The sequence below is a fragment of the Aphelocoma coerulescens genome, chromosome 1A (genome assembly GCF_041296385.1).
Source record: "Aphelocoma coerulescens isolate FSJ_1873_10779 chromosome 1A, UR_Acoe_1.0, whole genome shotgun sequence".
Classification (NCBI taxonomy): Eukaryota; Metazoa; Chordata; class Aves; order Passeriformes; family Corvidae; genus Aphelocoma; species Aphelocoma coerulescens.
Genome location: NC_091014.1, coordinates 40,971,267 through 40,987,452, shown reverse-complemented (window position 1 = coordinate 40,987,452; position 16,186 = coordinate 40,971,267). Strand labels below are relative to the sequence as shown.

At 34.9% G+C, this 16,186-nt stretch overlaps 1 protein-coding gene across 5 annotated transcripts in view; it reads right to left on the bottom strand.

Moving 5' to 3' along the window:
- The window catches only part of PTPRQ (protein tyrosine phosphatase receptor type Q), a 129,583-nt gene that overhangs the window by 35,222 nt on the left and 78,175 nt on the right, over window positions 1–16,186 (bottom strand). For all 5 annotated transcript variants that reach the window (XM_068999669.1, XM_068999644.1, XM_068999659.1 and 2 more), the window contains 6 exons: window positions 15,285–15,617; window positions 8,874–8,995; window positions 5,023–5,209; window positions 2,505–2,749; window positions 1,826–1,892; window positions 1,086–1,244 (listed from right to left, as the gene is read on the bottom strand). In XM_068999669.1, the coding sequence (XP_068855770.1) occupies window positions 1,086–1,244; window positions 1,826–1,892; window positions 2,505–2,749; window positions 5,023–5,209; window positions 8,874–8,995; window positions 15,285–15,617 (1,113 nt within the window). The remainder of the gene's footprint in view (window positions 1–1,085; window positions 1,245–1,825; window positions 1,893–2,504; window positions 2,750–5,022; window positions 5,210–8,873; window positions 8,996–15,284; window positions 15,618–16,186) is intronic.

Below are 16,186 nucleotides of genomic sequence, written 5' to 3'. Positions count from 1 at the left end.
ACTTCCTCACTATCCACAGTATCTGTGTTTTGTTAACTTTGAGTAAGCCAACTAAATCACATCTAGAAAATTTGAGGGGCAATTTCACACAGCAGCTCTGCCTTTGGATTATATTATTTATGCAAGACACTTGATTTTGAAACTGAACATGACTAGCTAGCAAGCCAGTAAAAACCCTTTAGTCTGAAGACAGTAAAGATTTATAAATTAAATTACTAGATTTCCATACGTGGATGGAACCCAGCAGCTCATGAGAAAAATCTTCACAATGTTGCTTAGCATGGTATTTGTTCATCTTTCAGTTCAAGAGAATCTTCACAGCAATAGCTATGAAGTATATGTCTTTAGGACTAGTGTTAAAATGCAAAGTTCAGAAATAGGTGAGACACTTAAGGTGAGTTCACTTAATGTCCATGCTTTACTTCTATACTTTGAAACCAAGAAAAATAAGGGAATTAAATACCTGGAGTTTTTCCTTCTTAGGTAAAGTAAGCATGACCATATGATGTCTTATCATAAAACTCCCACTCACATTGATAAGCAGTTAGTCAAAAGGTTTCACAGCACTCTTCGTAAGAGTAAATACTCATCAGTCCATACAAGGGAATAAACATTCTTACCCACAGTCTACAGAAGGGATTTATATAACTCCCTCTGCCCCCGTAATGAAATGGAAATATCAACTGCACATGGCTGCATTCTTTTATGGGCAACACTAATAGCAACAGAAGAATAACCTTGCCAAACCCCAAAAGTTTCATATTTATTCACATTCACATATGTAAAATGTTGGGGTGTTTTCCAAGGAAACAGAAAATAAAGAACTATAGTGATAAAATTAGGGACAGAATAATATTGGTGGCTTCAAACAGCATAGAAGACATTTTGTTGGCAAGTATTCCCAGAATCCAGTACCTAGCCCACAGGTACTGTGAAAGATATTTTGCCCTTAGTGCTGTTGCCACAGCAAAAGTGACTTTGTTGACTGTCTCTTAAAATGAAATTACTGAAACCCAAGAAAATAAATGAAAAAGACAAACAGTTGAAACTGAACACTGCTTTCAAGGGAATTTATTAAATTCTACCTCCAGCTTCCACAACCAGAACTTGTATCTTCTTGATAGGACCATGATCATCACTGTAATAACATATTGGCATTCTGATTGTAATTGTTGTCGCTGTGACGAGTAGTGCTCCATTGGTATCATAAACTGGTGCTGGTTTCTTTTTAGGCCGTGGTGGTTCTGTTTTTAAACAAAGATATACCACAGAGTTCTGTTTTACAGTATTTTCACTGCAGGTACATTGTTCAGGCCCACAGCTGAGTTGTGCAAAAAAAGATCTCCAGCATATTTTCAGAGATTACTTAATGTTCTACTTGATGTCTTAAGCCTCTAAAAACTATATTCTGATAAATACCTATGTATATCAGTTTTCAATTGAAAGAAGAAACAATAAAAAGAGTGATTTTTAGTTTTTCAATTAATTTCAATCAATTACTTTATTTCAACAGCTGTGATACTGCATACTTAGCTATTCCTGTGTCATATTCTAAGCTGTTTGCTGATGATAACTAAAATATTGAACTTGATATGATTACTTCACTGAGTCTGCGCATGCTTTACAGTATCGTTCTAATACAAATAGCAAATGATCTGTAAAACTAAACACTACAATTCAAGGTGATCAATTACATATTCCTGCTCCTACATTATGCAGCCTCTAAGTAATAGCTCAAGGCACACAGCTGTGTACTCACAGGTAGAGCAGCAATTTCTTCAGAATTTACAGAGATTTCAGATAAAGGGTACTTTATGGGACATACCTTTGATATCCATGGTTATTTTCAATTGAATTTTTGGCCCTGCACCAGCACCATTAATTGCATACACCTTAAGAAAAAAATATTTGTTTTAATGAGTATTGTAATAGCATCATATTGGCCAATACTGGATATATCTGAAGCAACAATGAATGCCAAAACACTCCATTTGTCATTCACACTTGGCTAGAAATTATATTCCTTTAAAATCCTAAGTACAGTAACACTTCATTGCTTATAATGTAGCTCTTAAAAAAGGAGTAAGCAAGCCCACTTAAAGAATGATCTTTTCTCCTCTCGTGTCCCTCTCTCTGAGTATTTGAAAGTACTTCATGCACATACTTCTAGCAAACTCCCCTTGCAGAACTGAACCTTTCATGTCCTATAAGCCAAACAAACAATGCCAGTAGTGGAATTAAGAGAGAGATTTAGTCTTGTGCTTGTGACTATGTGTCACAGGTTGCTTTAATAAGCGCATGAACTGGTCATCCAGACTAGTGATGTGTTCTGCTCCCACTCACTCTATCCTGTTCATTGCTCCCCTTGTTCCTCAGACCTGCCTCTCTTTGCACCCCAGCTAACCTTCTTGGCATGAAAATCTCATATTCAGTCAAAGTTTCAAACTAATCTCACACTTACATCAAAGAAAAAAATACACCCCCCCAAATGCATCAGTTCTTACGCTGACATTATAGGTATGTCCTCCTTTTAGTCCTTCTATCATGGCAGTGACTGACTGATCTTTTTTTTCAATGACACTAAGGTTGTGGATCTGGATGGCAGCAGGGTCATCTTCATTGTAAACCATAGCTTGATACACTTGAATATTTCCATTTGGTTCAGATGGTGGCACAAATGTTACTTGGAACTTTGTTACTTCATCTGGTATCTTCTGAAAAGTTATGTTATTAGGTGGGTCTTCAGGCACTGAAATAAATATTTCAAAGACCCACTTAATCAGTTTACTACTATTACTATTAGAGTAAAACCTGAAAAATTAAAATTGTAATTTTTTTGTATATCAGTATTATTTCATTGATATTTTCTGGTTTTTATAAAAAATTGTCAAATACTTACTGCATACATAAATATTCATAAACACAATAAAAAGACAAATATCTACTGAAATCCTATTCTTAATGAATGTAGCACTGAATTCTTAATGGCACTGAATGCTACAAACTTGAAAAATAATTATTAGATAACACTCAATAGTCTCTACTCAGAAAATTTTTTTCTGATTACCTGCTGAGAAAGCCTGAAAACATCATTATACCTTGAAACACATCTGGGCTAAACAAATCCTTGCATGGGTTGACAAGCAAGAAGCAAGAGTCAGTGAGTATCCCTTTTTGAAAGACCTCTGTTGACAGCAAGCACTCTCCTAACATATAAACAAGCCACTGTCCTCCTAAGAGTCTCTGCTTACCATAACTAAATCTTTAGGAAAAATTTTTCCACTAGCTGATGCTCAGACACAAGCACAACATGCATTTTTCCCGGGGGCAGTTTCTTGTCAAATGCTTATTCCAATAGCTTATTCTCAGGACAGCAAAGGTATAAATCATTTTCCCAATGTTTCTATCTGAAAGAAAAGGCTGTAACATTCTTTCCAGGCAGCTAAATATTTATTGCTCTACCTGAGCAGATAAGTATGTAGCGTGACCTCTAAATAGTGAAATCAAGCAATGGAAGGTAAACACATTCCTTCAGCCAAGGATTTAGATGCAGTTGTCCTATTGCCCAGGTTTTTTATACTAGCCAACAAATGCTTACTCAGGCTTCTCTGGAGTAACTCTGTGTAAACTGGTCCTAACCAAGCTAAGCCGTGCAAAACAGATGAAACGAGATGGAAAAAAAATAACTGTTTCTCTCTAAAGTTACTGCACCTCCTAATGTATCACATACTTACATAAGGAAAAGGGCTACCAGAAAAGGTAGCCAGACAGGATGCTGTCTATCTCAGAACAGACCCAGCTACCACATAGCTTACTTTTTAACTTTTCCACAGTAAAAGACCACATCATCTTCCAGGGATAGAAATAGGTCATAAAATCCTTAGAATTTAACTTATTTAAAGCATTGGAGATACATATATATATATATATATATATATATATATATATATATATATATATGTATGTATGTATGTACACACTCATATAGTATCATATCAACAGGGACCTTGGATTTTCATACATCAAAGGAAGGATAAATGATAAATAAAATCACTGTGTAGTGCACTTAAATATGAAATTAACCTGAGTATATAACTAAAAAAGATGTTCTGCAGCTGACCTCACTAGAGATAAGGGAATTGTGCTTTATACACAGGTGATAATTAGTTCGAATGAAACAAAACTTTAATACCCCTTGAGAAAATATTTTTAGTGTCTTGCTTGTTTTTTTAAAAAATTGAAAACAAATCAGAACCAGCAAAGATAGTAGACAGAGCATAACTGTGATCTATGTGTGTAAAGTTAGGACTACATCTTCCCCATGTACATCTATTTCTATTTTTCTGAGCAAATGCAAATGCTATCTACTTTTCTGTAACATCTCATCTCTCAGTTTTATTTCTCTGAGTAACTTAACAGCATCATCTACTTTTGTCACCTTAAAATCTAGCTCGTTCTCCAGATTGTTATGAATCTGTGGAACAGCTGACTCAAGCAGAGATTCCTGTGGGCCTTTGCTAGCAACTTCCTTCCACTGAGAATACATAAATAATGTCATCAAGTCAGCACAGATTGCATTTATAGATGGTAAGATGCACTTCACTTAATTTTTTATGTTTAAATTTTGCACCAAAACCAAGGATGTTGTATAGAGTTTTCAGTAGTCTCAAGAAAAACAGGCACCTCCACAAGGGAGTCATGCCTGCCTATGATAGGTGTCTTAAATATACATGCTAATATAGATAGAACCTTTGCCTTCATTGGCTATAGAAGTAATTTGCATGGCTGTGTTCCACATATCCAAATTTTACATGGAGCAAGGTAGGATCCCTGCATAACTAAAGGTAAATCTTAGTATTTATAACCATTTTGTTGTCTGACACCTTTTTAAATATTAAACGAAAAATATTGTGAGGACAAATCTGTATTAAAAGCCCATTTTGTGTTCAAATTTCTCATTCATTTGTCAAATTAAAGTAAAACTGTGAAGTTTGATCTGTATAAAGTAGAAAAAATACAAACCTGCTTCAAAAGTGGAGACAATTACTGGGGAACTAGCCTTGCCTTCTAGGAGTGCAGCATTCACATCCCCCGTAAAGGCAATGATTACTACAGAATACCTTGTAAATGCTTTTAAATCAGAAATTTCTAAGACTTTACCCTCCTCATTTGTCTTCAAAAACCGAGCTTTATAGTTGTCATTATCTACCTTTAAAAATATGACAAAAAAAAAAGAAAAATGAGTTGTTACAAGGCTTGAAACAGGCAAAAGCAGGAAATTATTATTTGAACATCTTATTTAAATTTTATTCTTCCACTTTTCTAACTAGTTACATAGGAGATTTCACAAAAAGTCTCTAGGTACCATGAGTATAAAGCTGTGCTGGGGAATACATTCCCATCTCACCTACGTGTTGCCTCTGTGGCATTCCATGTAGTATGTGCTTAAGGGAATGGGCTGTTTGGTTGGTGCTGTCTCACACCAAGTAAAGATGGACCAATTTGGAGGCACTGGGCCAAGGCAACTGTAGTGACCTGAAATGGGAATCAAACTAGGCAAAGACCCAGAAGATGAGCAGTTATACAGCAGAAGATTGTTCGGAATACAATTAGAAAATTGGGCAGCAATATACAATGTTGATACTACAGCAGAAAGTGGGATTCTTCTTTGGATGTATAAATAGAAGGTCTGTTTTATGAGAGAGTTGGGAAGGAGTACTTCTCTCACTAGAAAAGCTGGAAAGCTTTAGGGTTCAATCTAAAAAAGGGAGGATTACAGAAGACCTAGTAATAAGTTTAAAATATAAAAAATGATGTTAATAAATTGAAGATAACCCCCTGTTTACAGTGTTCATTAAAATACAAATAGAAATTTTACTTGCACAAAAAAACAACTGGAATTAAAAAATTATGCAGTCTGCAATGACATACCTAAAAAAGTAACTAAAATTATTACTATTAATTTAGTTATAAACTAAAATAATCTTTTGAGGGTTGCTGAGCAATTTGCAGCACTGGATATTACACGGAAAGGGTAACGAATAATTTATGAGGAATATTTTAGGCATACTTGTTTCTGTGTTAGAGCAGCCTATGTGTTGGGTTACATTGTGGATACCTATCATTCTTACATCTCAAATAATCAGTAGTTCTGTAGAAAAATCTCTAGTGTTAGACTTTATATCCAACTAATCACTTCTAATGGTAGCTTCAAAAACGAGAAAAAGGAAAAAAAGAGTGTTTCATCAAGTATCATTTACAAAATCCTATTTATGTATATTCCCACTGCTTCAGTTAATAATGTTTTTATTATTGTTTCTTCAGTGTGTAATTTGAAAAGAGGATTAGGTAGCTGTACAGTAGTTTTCCCACTGAACAAAATCTGTATTAAATGCAGCTGATAAAACATTAGAATAGGTCAAGCATACCTTTTATTTGATGGATAGGCATATATCCCCACTGAGAATTAACCTGAACTAAACTTTGTGATGAATTAAACAGACATTCATTTCCTGGGAGGGCCATCAAGAGCTGAAACACTTTCTTCTATCTGACTATCAAAAGTCCGGCATATAAATATTTATTCAACAGCTAAAGTACAATCACAATACTACATCATTAAATGTATTTCTACTCTTCATTAAGTTTAATGGTTAAGTTTCATTTTCCTTACCCATTTCCAGGAATACTTTATTCAGAACTACTTCTAATTATAGTAGGCTGTAAGACAAACTAAAACATGACTTGGAGGAACAATAACAAAAGAGCACTTTTTAGTTCTTCTGATCTTTAAAACTGCAAGGAACAGCCTAGCAATTTAAGCAGAATCCTAATACATTCAGTTATGAATACTAATTATTAACTTTTAGTATATAACAGAGTAGAAACTGGAATTATTCTGTTCCATGATGCTATTTTTATAAATATTCAAAGATACTCAGTTGAGAATAAAAATATACATACTGGAATTTTGTGGAATTTGGAGTCTTCAAAAAAATTTCCCGCTGTGACAATAAAATATATACTAAAAATTTCACTGAAAAAGATTGTGATAGCTTTATTGGTCTTTAAGAAGGAATAGATTTGTCTACTAAAGTTCTACAGAACTGGCATCTGTAGTTACTGATCATTAGACAGACAACATCTAATTAGAAGGAATCCATAAACACAAAGCTGGTTATCTGAAATATATTTGGGAAAAAAAAAAAACCAAAACCAACAAAAAACTCACTTTGTAAAAACAAAACTAGTCCTCCAAACTGAAGATTTAAACCATTGTTTAAAGTTCCTTTCAAATGCTGGCAAGTTCAACTGGAACATTCCTTAGTTCATCCTGCTTCAGGAGTTTTATTATAACTTACATTGATAAGGTATTTATAATATTTTCAGAGATTATATAATTTATAATTTTGGAATTATCAGACAGAGAGAAAATTGTTTCAATACAGATTAATAAATATTAAACCCCAAAAAATCAAGCTTTGAAAATTGAATTTGTAAGTTTTATGAAAACCATGAAATGTTTTTCTGCTGATGCACTATAATGCTGTTTAGTAAAAAATGACAGGAATTTTTCACAAGGAGAAAGTTTTCCCTAATTTTATTAGAAGGGAAATAAAACTTGCTGTTTAGATTTTAGCAACCTACCCATTGGGCCAAGGAAACATCCCTATATGTCCTCCCCTTGTGGTACATCCTTCATCCTGCCATTCTACTGCTGCAGTAAGCCTGTTCAGAACTGAGCAGATTTCACTCTGCATGTTGTACAATGAACTTAGAGGAAAATTGCAGGACTACACATTACTCTCTCTTGTAACTTTTCTGAGTAGCTTAAAAATAATTGGTATTTTTTACTGATCTCCTTAGAAATTTTGATTGCAGAAATAGCTCCACATTAATATACTAGCAGATCTGTAATTCTTATGACAGACTCAGAAAAATTAAATACACACACATTGTCTTACTCTATTCTCAGAAATCTTCAAGAACTTTTGTGTTTAAAGGCCTTAAATAATTTGAAGTACTCTTTAATTTTTTTTTCCTACCATCTAACAGACTGATTCAGAATTTTTGAAACTGCAAACAGCAACTTGTCCTGGGTAAAGTCTCATAAACTACTTTGTATTTTCAATTATAGCCCTGTCTGTGTAATTTCTGTCAGAACAGGGAACCTATATCCTACTTCTCATGTGCTTGAACTTAGAAAGTTGATTATCTTGCCACAGGGCAGGAAATGACGTTTATTAATGGTGGTTTTAGGAAGCTTTGGAAATGTAGTAGAGGATGAAAAGAGAAAAGCCACCAGAGTTTTTCTCTTATGTCAGTTTTTTTTTTTGTTATAAAGGTCAAGGAGAAAGAAGTGTTATTATTGTGTTACCAAAATACAGCTAATCTAATGGACAGAGCACCAAGTGCAAAGCGGGAAATCTAGTTTGACTTTAAAGTTTTCCCTCTGGTGACATGTAACTTTGTGCAAGTCATTTGCTTTCTCTAGGCTCTCCATTTTCATTTGTAGAATCACTACTATGAACATTTCCCTCCTTTGAAGAAACAAATGTCATGATGGCTAAAAAGAGGTACACTTTCACAAAGCTCAGCTACTGTTTTCCTGTGTACGTTTATAGGCACACTCTTTTTTTTCTCCAAGACCTCTTATTATCACGTTTTTTAATATGAAGTAATTAATTATCTTCCTTTAATAAATTAATAAACGTACAATTAATTCTTATGAAGAATTTATGAGGAAATAGACACGACTATATGGTTTTCAATCTAGTTATGTCTGCTCTAAAATCTCTATAAGAATATCTGCTGTGGTATTAATATCTCCAAACATCTGTATAACCACTAACAGTAAAACAGAATTGCCTTACTGAGGTAACATCTATGAGGTAGCTCGTCGGTCCCGTAATGATGGCAGGTTCACTCCAGCTGACATTAATACTGTGAGGAGATGTAGCTAAAACTGTCACATTTTCTGGAGGACCATCTGGAGCTGTAGAAAAAACTGTGTATGTGAATCATGGCCAAAGAAGTGCACAAAAAATAACACAGTAATTTTAATGGCTAGTAGAGATTTGAAAATGAAGCTTTTTCACATATTTAAGATTATACATTGCTTAAATAACTATAACTTTTTCCTTTTTTTTCATATGTAAGGCACACCATGTGATTTAGAAATACATCTTTCATTGCAACCACTACAATTTTTCTAGAGTATGGACTACCTACAACTCCATCTTAAATTGAGTTTATAGGGTCATTTAATTACAAGTTCTTTATAAGTATTTCACATGACACAAGTAAAATATATGCAAATATTTATACAAATAGACAATCATAATATATTTGTTTATGTCAAATGAATCATTCAAAGAACAAGAAATTGTGAAAAGGCATCATATTCTGCATACTAGAAAAAATTTCCAGCACTATTGGAAAGTACAAGCAGAAATAATTTTCTACATTTCCTTTCAATTTATTCTTAACATGTTGAGAAACTACTGAAAACCCAAACAAAAGAAGTGGTAAGAATTGAAAGAGGGCAAGAATGTTCACACTAAGAAATGGGATTTCCCTAAAATTTCCATTTGTCAGGGTGATATGGGAATTAAGCTAGTTATTTCTTAGTCATGAATAAGAAATTAATGAAATCATAATAACAACGCAGCAATTCTCAGTAAGTGGTATTATTTTTTCATAATAACCTTTTAAATTTCAGGAAAATAAAATTTGGTATAGAATGACAACTGATTCGTAGATAATTACAGAACTTGGCTCCAGGGTGCCTTGTTTTTGGATCTACTACAAAAAAAAAGACAACTGTGGTAAGTATCACAGAACAGCCTGTTATAAAACAACAACATATTTGTACATATTTCCAGAACTTGGCTTTATGGTGCCTTTTCAATCTACCACAAAAATATACATATCAGTTAACAACATATTATAAAAAAAAATACTGAAGTGATCATACCTATGCTAATCAGAAGATGCAGGCTCTTTTCTCAAACAAGATTAACATATGAATATGCAGTTTGCCACTATTAATCATTAGGTAAGAGGGCTAAATGAGGAAAAAAATTTGGAGGATATACAAGACTACTTAGTTCTCCAGGAAGAACACAGAGCAGGAAAAGAACATGGAAAGAAGTATGTAACTGTTGCAATTATGTGTGAAAGATTAATGAGGAAAATAATAAAATTTTGCACTATGGAGTTGAAAATTTGGCACCATTGTTGCAGAATAAAACAGAAGTATTTGGGATTAGGTAAGGCGTTATAGTGAGTTTAGGGTGTTGGATATAGGAATTAGATTCCTGTGCAGGGATTAGCAGGAGTTTATAAGACTTTATAGGCAGGATCAAATTCAACCATTGGAAGCAGTCCCCAAAAATACTGAATAGCATGGAGCAACTGAATGAAGAGTGTAATTAAACAAGCTGTGAGTGCACATGAGGGATGGTAAAAGAGAAGAGTGTTCAGAGAAGACTAGCTGTCAGCTGCGGAGGTACAACAGATAAAACAAAATACAAAGGCAAGCAAGTTCCCTGAAAATGAAAATAAGCACACATTTTATTTTTCAGGTAATGTATGTCAAGCTTGTTGCTAAACAGTGTTTTTCAGTGTAATCAGTGCATTCAGTAACTATGGTAGTGATATCTATTAACTTTATCGCAAAATGAAATTTCTGAAAACAGCATAAAGTTATTTATATATAGCTTCTTGAGCCTTAGTTTTCAAACCAACCAATTTTCCAAAGAAAATTTTCCACTGCTTTTTTAGTCTCTCAGTATTTTTTTTCAAAAGCCACTCTGCAGTCATGGTGGGAACTAATTTTAAAGCATAATCTAATCTACAAATTATCCAATCTGCAGTTACTTATTTGGTTAATTTCCATATGTAGTTTATACTTGATGCATTTTTAGATATTTGCAAGAAAATTCTGATTGTATGCTATATTTAAGATACTTATCCAAAGTACGTGTAAGCATTAATACCTGGTTTATTTTCATAATGAAAAGTAAAATATCAGACATTAACCAAATCATACTGAAATGTAAGAATATTTTCTGAAATAACATGTAAAGTTGGGGAGAAAACTACAAAATGAAAGGTATCTGATGTGTCTCATGTCTTACAAAAAACATCTTTTTAAAAACGGTGTTTGATTCAGTGGGTAACTCCTGCTTTCTGATTTAGGTTTGTTTGTGAAATGAATCTGGTCAATATGAAGCCATGATATCACTACCCCCTTTCTCTTATAAATCACAGCAATTTACTCTGGAGAAATGACCTAGTCTTATTCTCTCATTCCCCCATAATCCAATCACTTCCTCTCATAAGCACTTTCCTCCTGGTTTTCACAATAATGCATTTTCTGTAACTAATAACCATCATTTCCTGATTATCATGCTTCTATCCTTGCACAGGAATGTGGGTCTTATGGAGGTCAGGGTCATCTTTACCATCCATCTGTGTCCTGATGCTAAGGCAGCAGTTAAGTGTGTTAGTTTGAAGATAAGTCTGGATAGCCCATCATTTAGCATAATCCTCAAAAATAAGACTGAATACTCCAGTCTTCTAACAAAATTCATGCTTGCCAGTTTGGTTAGGATCAGCTCTGTTTTTCCTTTTTCCCCAAAAAATTAAGTGTGTCCTTCAGTTATTTAATTTTTAATCATCTAGGTAATTTTTACATAATTTTAAACAGTTATGTCTTATATTAGTCCATAATTATTCCAATGTGTACTTTTGAGGAAATGTAACAAACAAAGAAAAAGAACTTCTCTCAGGCAAGAAAGAACACGTAACAAGATATGAAATCTCAGTACTTTTTATCACAGGGAAATATTTCTTTAATAGTACCAAGCAACTGGGTATCAGCAGGGATTGGGAAAGAAGGCGCTGAAAAGAGAAGCATAACCCTCTGCCCCATGCTTCTATGTCCTAGCCTTCATGGGACATTCGAGCATCTGGGATTTTCCTTTATATCTCAGTATATCCTGGTATTAGGGGATTTGGCGGTTTACCAAAAAGCATTGTATTGTGTAACTGTACGAGATCCAAAATGAGGTCAGTGATCTCACTGTCATTCATTTTCCATCTAAAACTGACCATCCACAATTATTTTTCTCTCATAAAACCTAAGTTCAGCCAATGTTATTCTCCTTATAAATGTAAGGGTAAAACTGGGGTTAAGCGCAGGTGTGAGTGAACAAAGTTTCCAGAGCTATGGAAAACATTTCTAGCTCTTTCCCTTACTGTGAAACAACACTGTGATCTTCTGTGCTGGTAACTATATAAATCTGAGTTATGATGAACATATTTAATCTTGAAGAATAGATTTGGCTCTTGGGTAATCAATCAGCTAAATAATAATGGTGCCATCACACTACTTTATGAGACAGTTAAGACAATTCCTGTGAGGATAATCTTCAAGACAGAAGGCTGAATAGTTTATCTGTGTGATGTGAGAACTGGACTGTACTAACAATCCACAATATTTTCAACAGAGTAACTCCATAACCACCATCAGTACAGAACACTGCCATTACTTTTTGTTTGAAACTTGCAAATGAGATAAAGAATCATGAAAAGAATTCCTATAGCCTTACATTTGTCTTCATAATGACCAACTGAAATGAACAGCTAAGATCTTCACCTTATTCACTGGATGGTCAGAATTATTAGGTATTTCTGCTTTAGCACAACAATCAAATCCTCATTTCTTTTACATAATTTTTGCTGCCGTTGAAGTTTCTTCTCTTTATATTCTGGGAAATGAGTCTAACAGTTTTCAGCTTAAATGCTGTAACCTCCTGAATATAATACTTTAATATTTTTTTTAGGCTTGAGAGAAACACAAATTTCTGAGAACGCAATGAATTATGAAGAAAAAATTCTTTAGCTATTATTTCACAATGAAGGTAACTTTAACTTTGATAGAAGCAATGTCTTACAGAGGCACTTCTTGAAAATGAAGTGAAATGGTGCCTAGCTTCTGCTCTCAAATGTGCAAACACAACTCCCATTGATTTTATGGGCTAAGTACTCAGGGTATTTTACATAACAGCTAAGCACTCCTAAGCCCTAACAGACCATGTATATATTGGCTGTGTATCAGCAGGCTAATCCAGAGGATGCTTGGCCCGGTCCATGGGGGAAAGGAGAGGGAGATCAACACCTGTTTTCTGCATACACTTTGCAAGGCTGCCCAGAGTGCCAAACCTGTTTGGTGCATTCTGAATTTCTCTTTCCTCCTACAGGCTGTAGCCTTTCCAAAAGAAAGAGGGGAACTGAGGAGGGGGTGGGGGGGTGCTTAACAGTAATTCTAAAAACTAGGCTTTGAAAACTATGAGGTATCTAGAAACCTGCCCTTGCTAATGGTAAACCACTGCCCAGCGCGGCTCCCAGCACTGAAGCACAAAGGAGCTGCCAGCTGGCTTCCCAGCTGTGTCATGTCACCTTCCTCTTTTTTTCCTCCTCAGCTGATTGCTATTATCCCAGGAAAAAGACCAGCACCCAGCTATGACATTTGGAATAGTGCCCATGCTTCCTTGACTCCACAACAGTGTGTTTTATAGGCAGCTTATCTCCTGATGTGTCACCAATTCAGCTCACAGGAGACTCGTTGCTGCCTACTTCCATCACCACAGATACAGGTCAGCAGCCCCAGACACTTAGGCTTGAAGAAGTGGTGGAACTTTTTAAACTTCTACCCCACCACTTTTAAACTATCTAACAGAGCACACAGAGGACCTGCTGCTGAGAATGACACTGAACTGGTGTGGAAAGGGCTTGTGCAGTCTATTGAGATGTTTATACTTTTAGCTACCATCTTTTCAGTGGGACTGGATAGCAAACTAGTTCTCTCTTAAGCCAAATTATCACTGTCCAGAGAGGAAATCATAAAAAGTTCCTAACTTTATGCAATTATATGTGTTTTCATTATCTGCTTCTCCATCCAGTTTAAATCCCTAACTAGTCTAAACTCCAACAATTTTTCGAAAATAAGTATTTGCATATGTCAGCAGCTGAGTTCTATCAAATTAATAGTAAGAAATCTCCCCAGAGCTGCTGGCTCAAGAGTTGCACAACTCCTGTTATCTATTTTCTGCTCCATCTGGGTTTGTTGTTTTATTTTCCTTCTCCTTCATTTAAAATGTCGCGTTGATTTGCAGGCAGAGCTTCCCCATAAGAGTCACTGGATGAAGAAAGTAAGTGCACGTGAGAATGACTCTGCAGCTGATTCCAGCACTTCTCAATCCGAACGAGTGCTTCTGTGCTTTATAAAAAAACCAGGCTGTTGTAATGTTTACTATCACAGTGTCCAAAGCCTCCTGCGTTCACATCACATGATTATAAAAACATGAGTGGGACAAGGTAAGTATCTGGACTGTTGACTAGTCCTTGGTACACAGCTGTTTAAGTACTTGGTAGCTCTATTATTATTACTTTATAAGGGGAAATGACTGAAAGAGCTGTGATTAAGTCAGGAAACTCATTCTCAGTTGTTCTACAGAGGCTATAGGCCAGATCTCAGATAGTCTCTATCCTAGGATGGCTGCAAACTGGTAGGGAAGGTCATATATCCCCATGACAACTGCCTAAATAATTTATGTTTCATGTCCCCTTCTCTCAAATATTTAGTGGTGACTCTTCTCTTACTTGGAAACTTAAATCCTCAGCTGAGGCATGAGAGTTCTAATATATGTCATGCCAGTCCTGTGCATGTTACATGGCTACTCTGATTAGTAAACTCTGTAGGTGGATATGGAATTGGAAAGAAATCTTAATTCCTCTGAAACTATTGCTTAAATTCTATTGGGAAGAACATACAACAGAATTTCAGGAAAGTTTTACAATGTTAATAAACAGACTTTCAGTCAAAGAATTGAAAAACAACTTTTTAAATTGACACACCCAACATGTGAAATCATATTGAAAAATGGCATATCAACCCAAACTAGCAAAAATTCAGACTTCCCAAGTCTACACGTGTAGTATGGCTGAGGACTGAAAATGTTGTTGGGTAAGCGGTAAATATAAAAGAGGTATACAAAAGACACTGAAATATCAAGCAGTGTTAAGTATGTATACCTACTGCACGATTTATATAATATAAATATATATATCATAGGTCCAGAGTTGCAATAAATCCTCATTGACTTCACCAGTATTTTAGGTCTATGAAGAAATAACTTCTACCAAGTGTTCTTGCTTATTTAGACGAATATCACATTGTTACAGCATTATAAGACACAGCAGACATCCTTACTTACAGCCAGGAAGGGTTTGTGTTGAAATCCAAGGTGAAGAACTGCCATAACCAACATTCGTACTGGCAGCTACAGCAAATCTGTACCATCTGTATTTTTTCAGTCCATATACTGTGTCTTCTATCCAGTCATCCATGACATTTTCATATAAATACTGATGCATCTCATATTCAATACATTCCATAGCTTCCCAGTCACTGCAGTGGATGGATTGTAGCTGTGTGGTAATCTTGTAGTTTTGAAAGTAGCCAAGGATAGATTTTGGTGATCTCCAATGCAAGGTCACACTTGTTGATTGCACATTGGAAAAAACAATATCCCTGGGAGCACTAGGAACTGAAGGTTAAAACACTTGTAAGATACCTTAATTTGAATGAAAAGTGATTGCAACTATAATACTTTTATCCAGTGTTGAAAAATTATTTTAATAAGCATGTTTAAAGACCAAGAGTCAACTTCATGTGTTTAATAAACAATAATTCCAATGGCATAAATCACACTGTACATATTTAGGTGGCATACATTTACTGTTGTTTTTGAAATAAAGAAAAATTCTTTCGGGCATGGCATGTAGGACCAGGTTTGAGAGGTGTGACATTTCTATTGCTACTTAGTCTTAGCTAAGGGAGGAAATATTAGGCAAAGTTATTTTTCGCCTACCCATAGCATCTTTTACTGTGGGTTCTAACTGAGATTCTTTACCTCTCATTTAGAAATACTAATTTGTCTCCCTCTCTCTTGGTAATATATGAAATCCTCACAAAACACATCAAGGTAAATTTCGTAAGTCTCCTGTTTCACCTTCTGAATGAAAAGTATTAACAACGTGATACGTTTGTCTGGCATTATAGAAGTGCTTTACAAGAATGCTAAGAGAAAGAGCTGAATAACAGATAAAAAAGAAA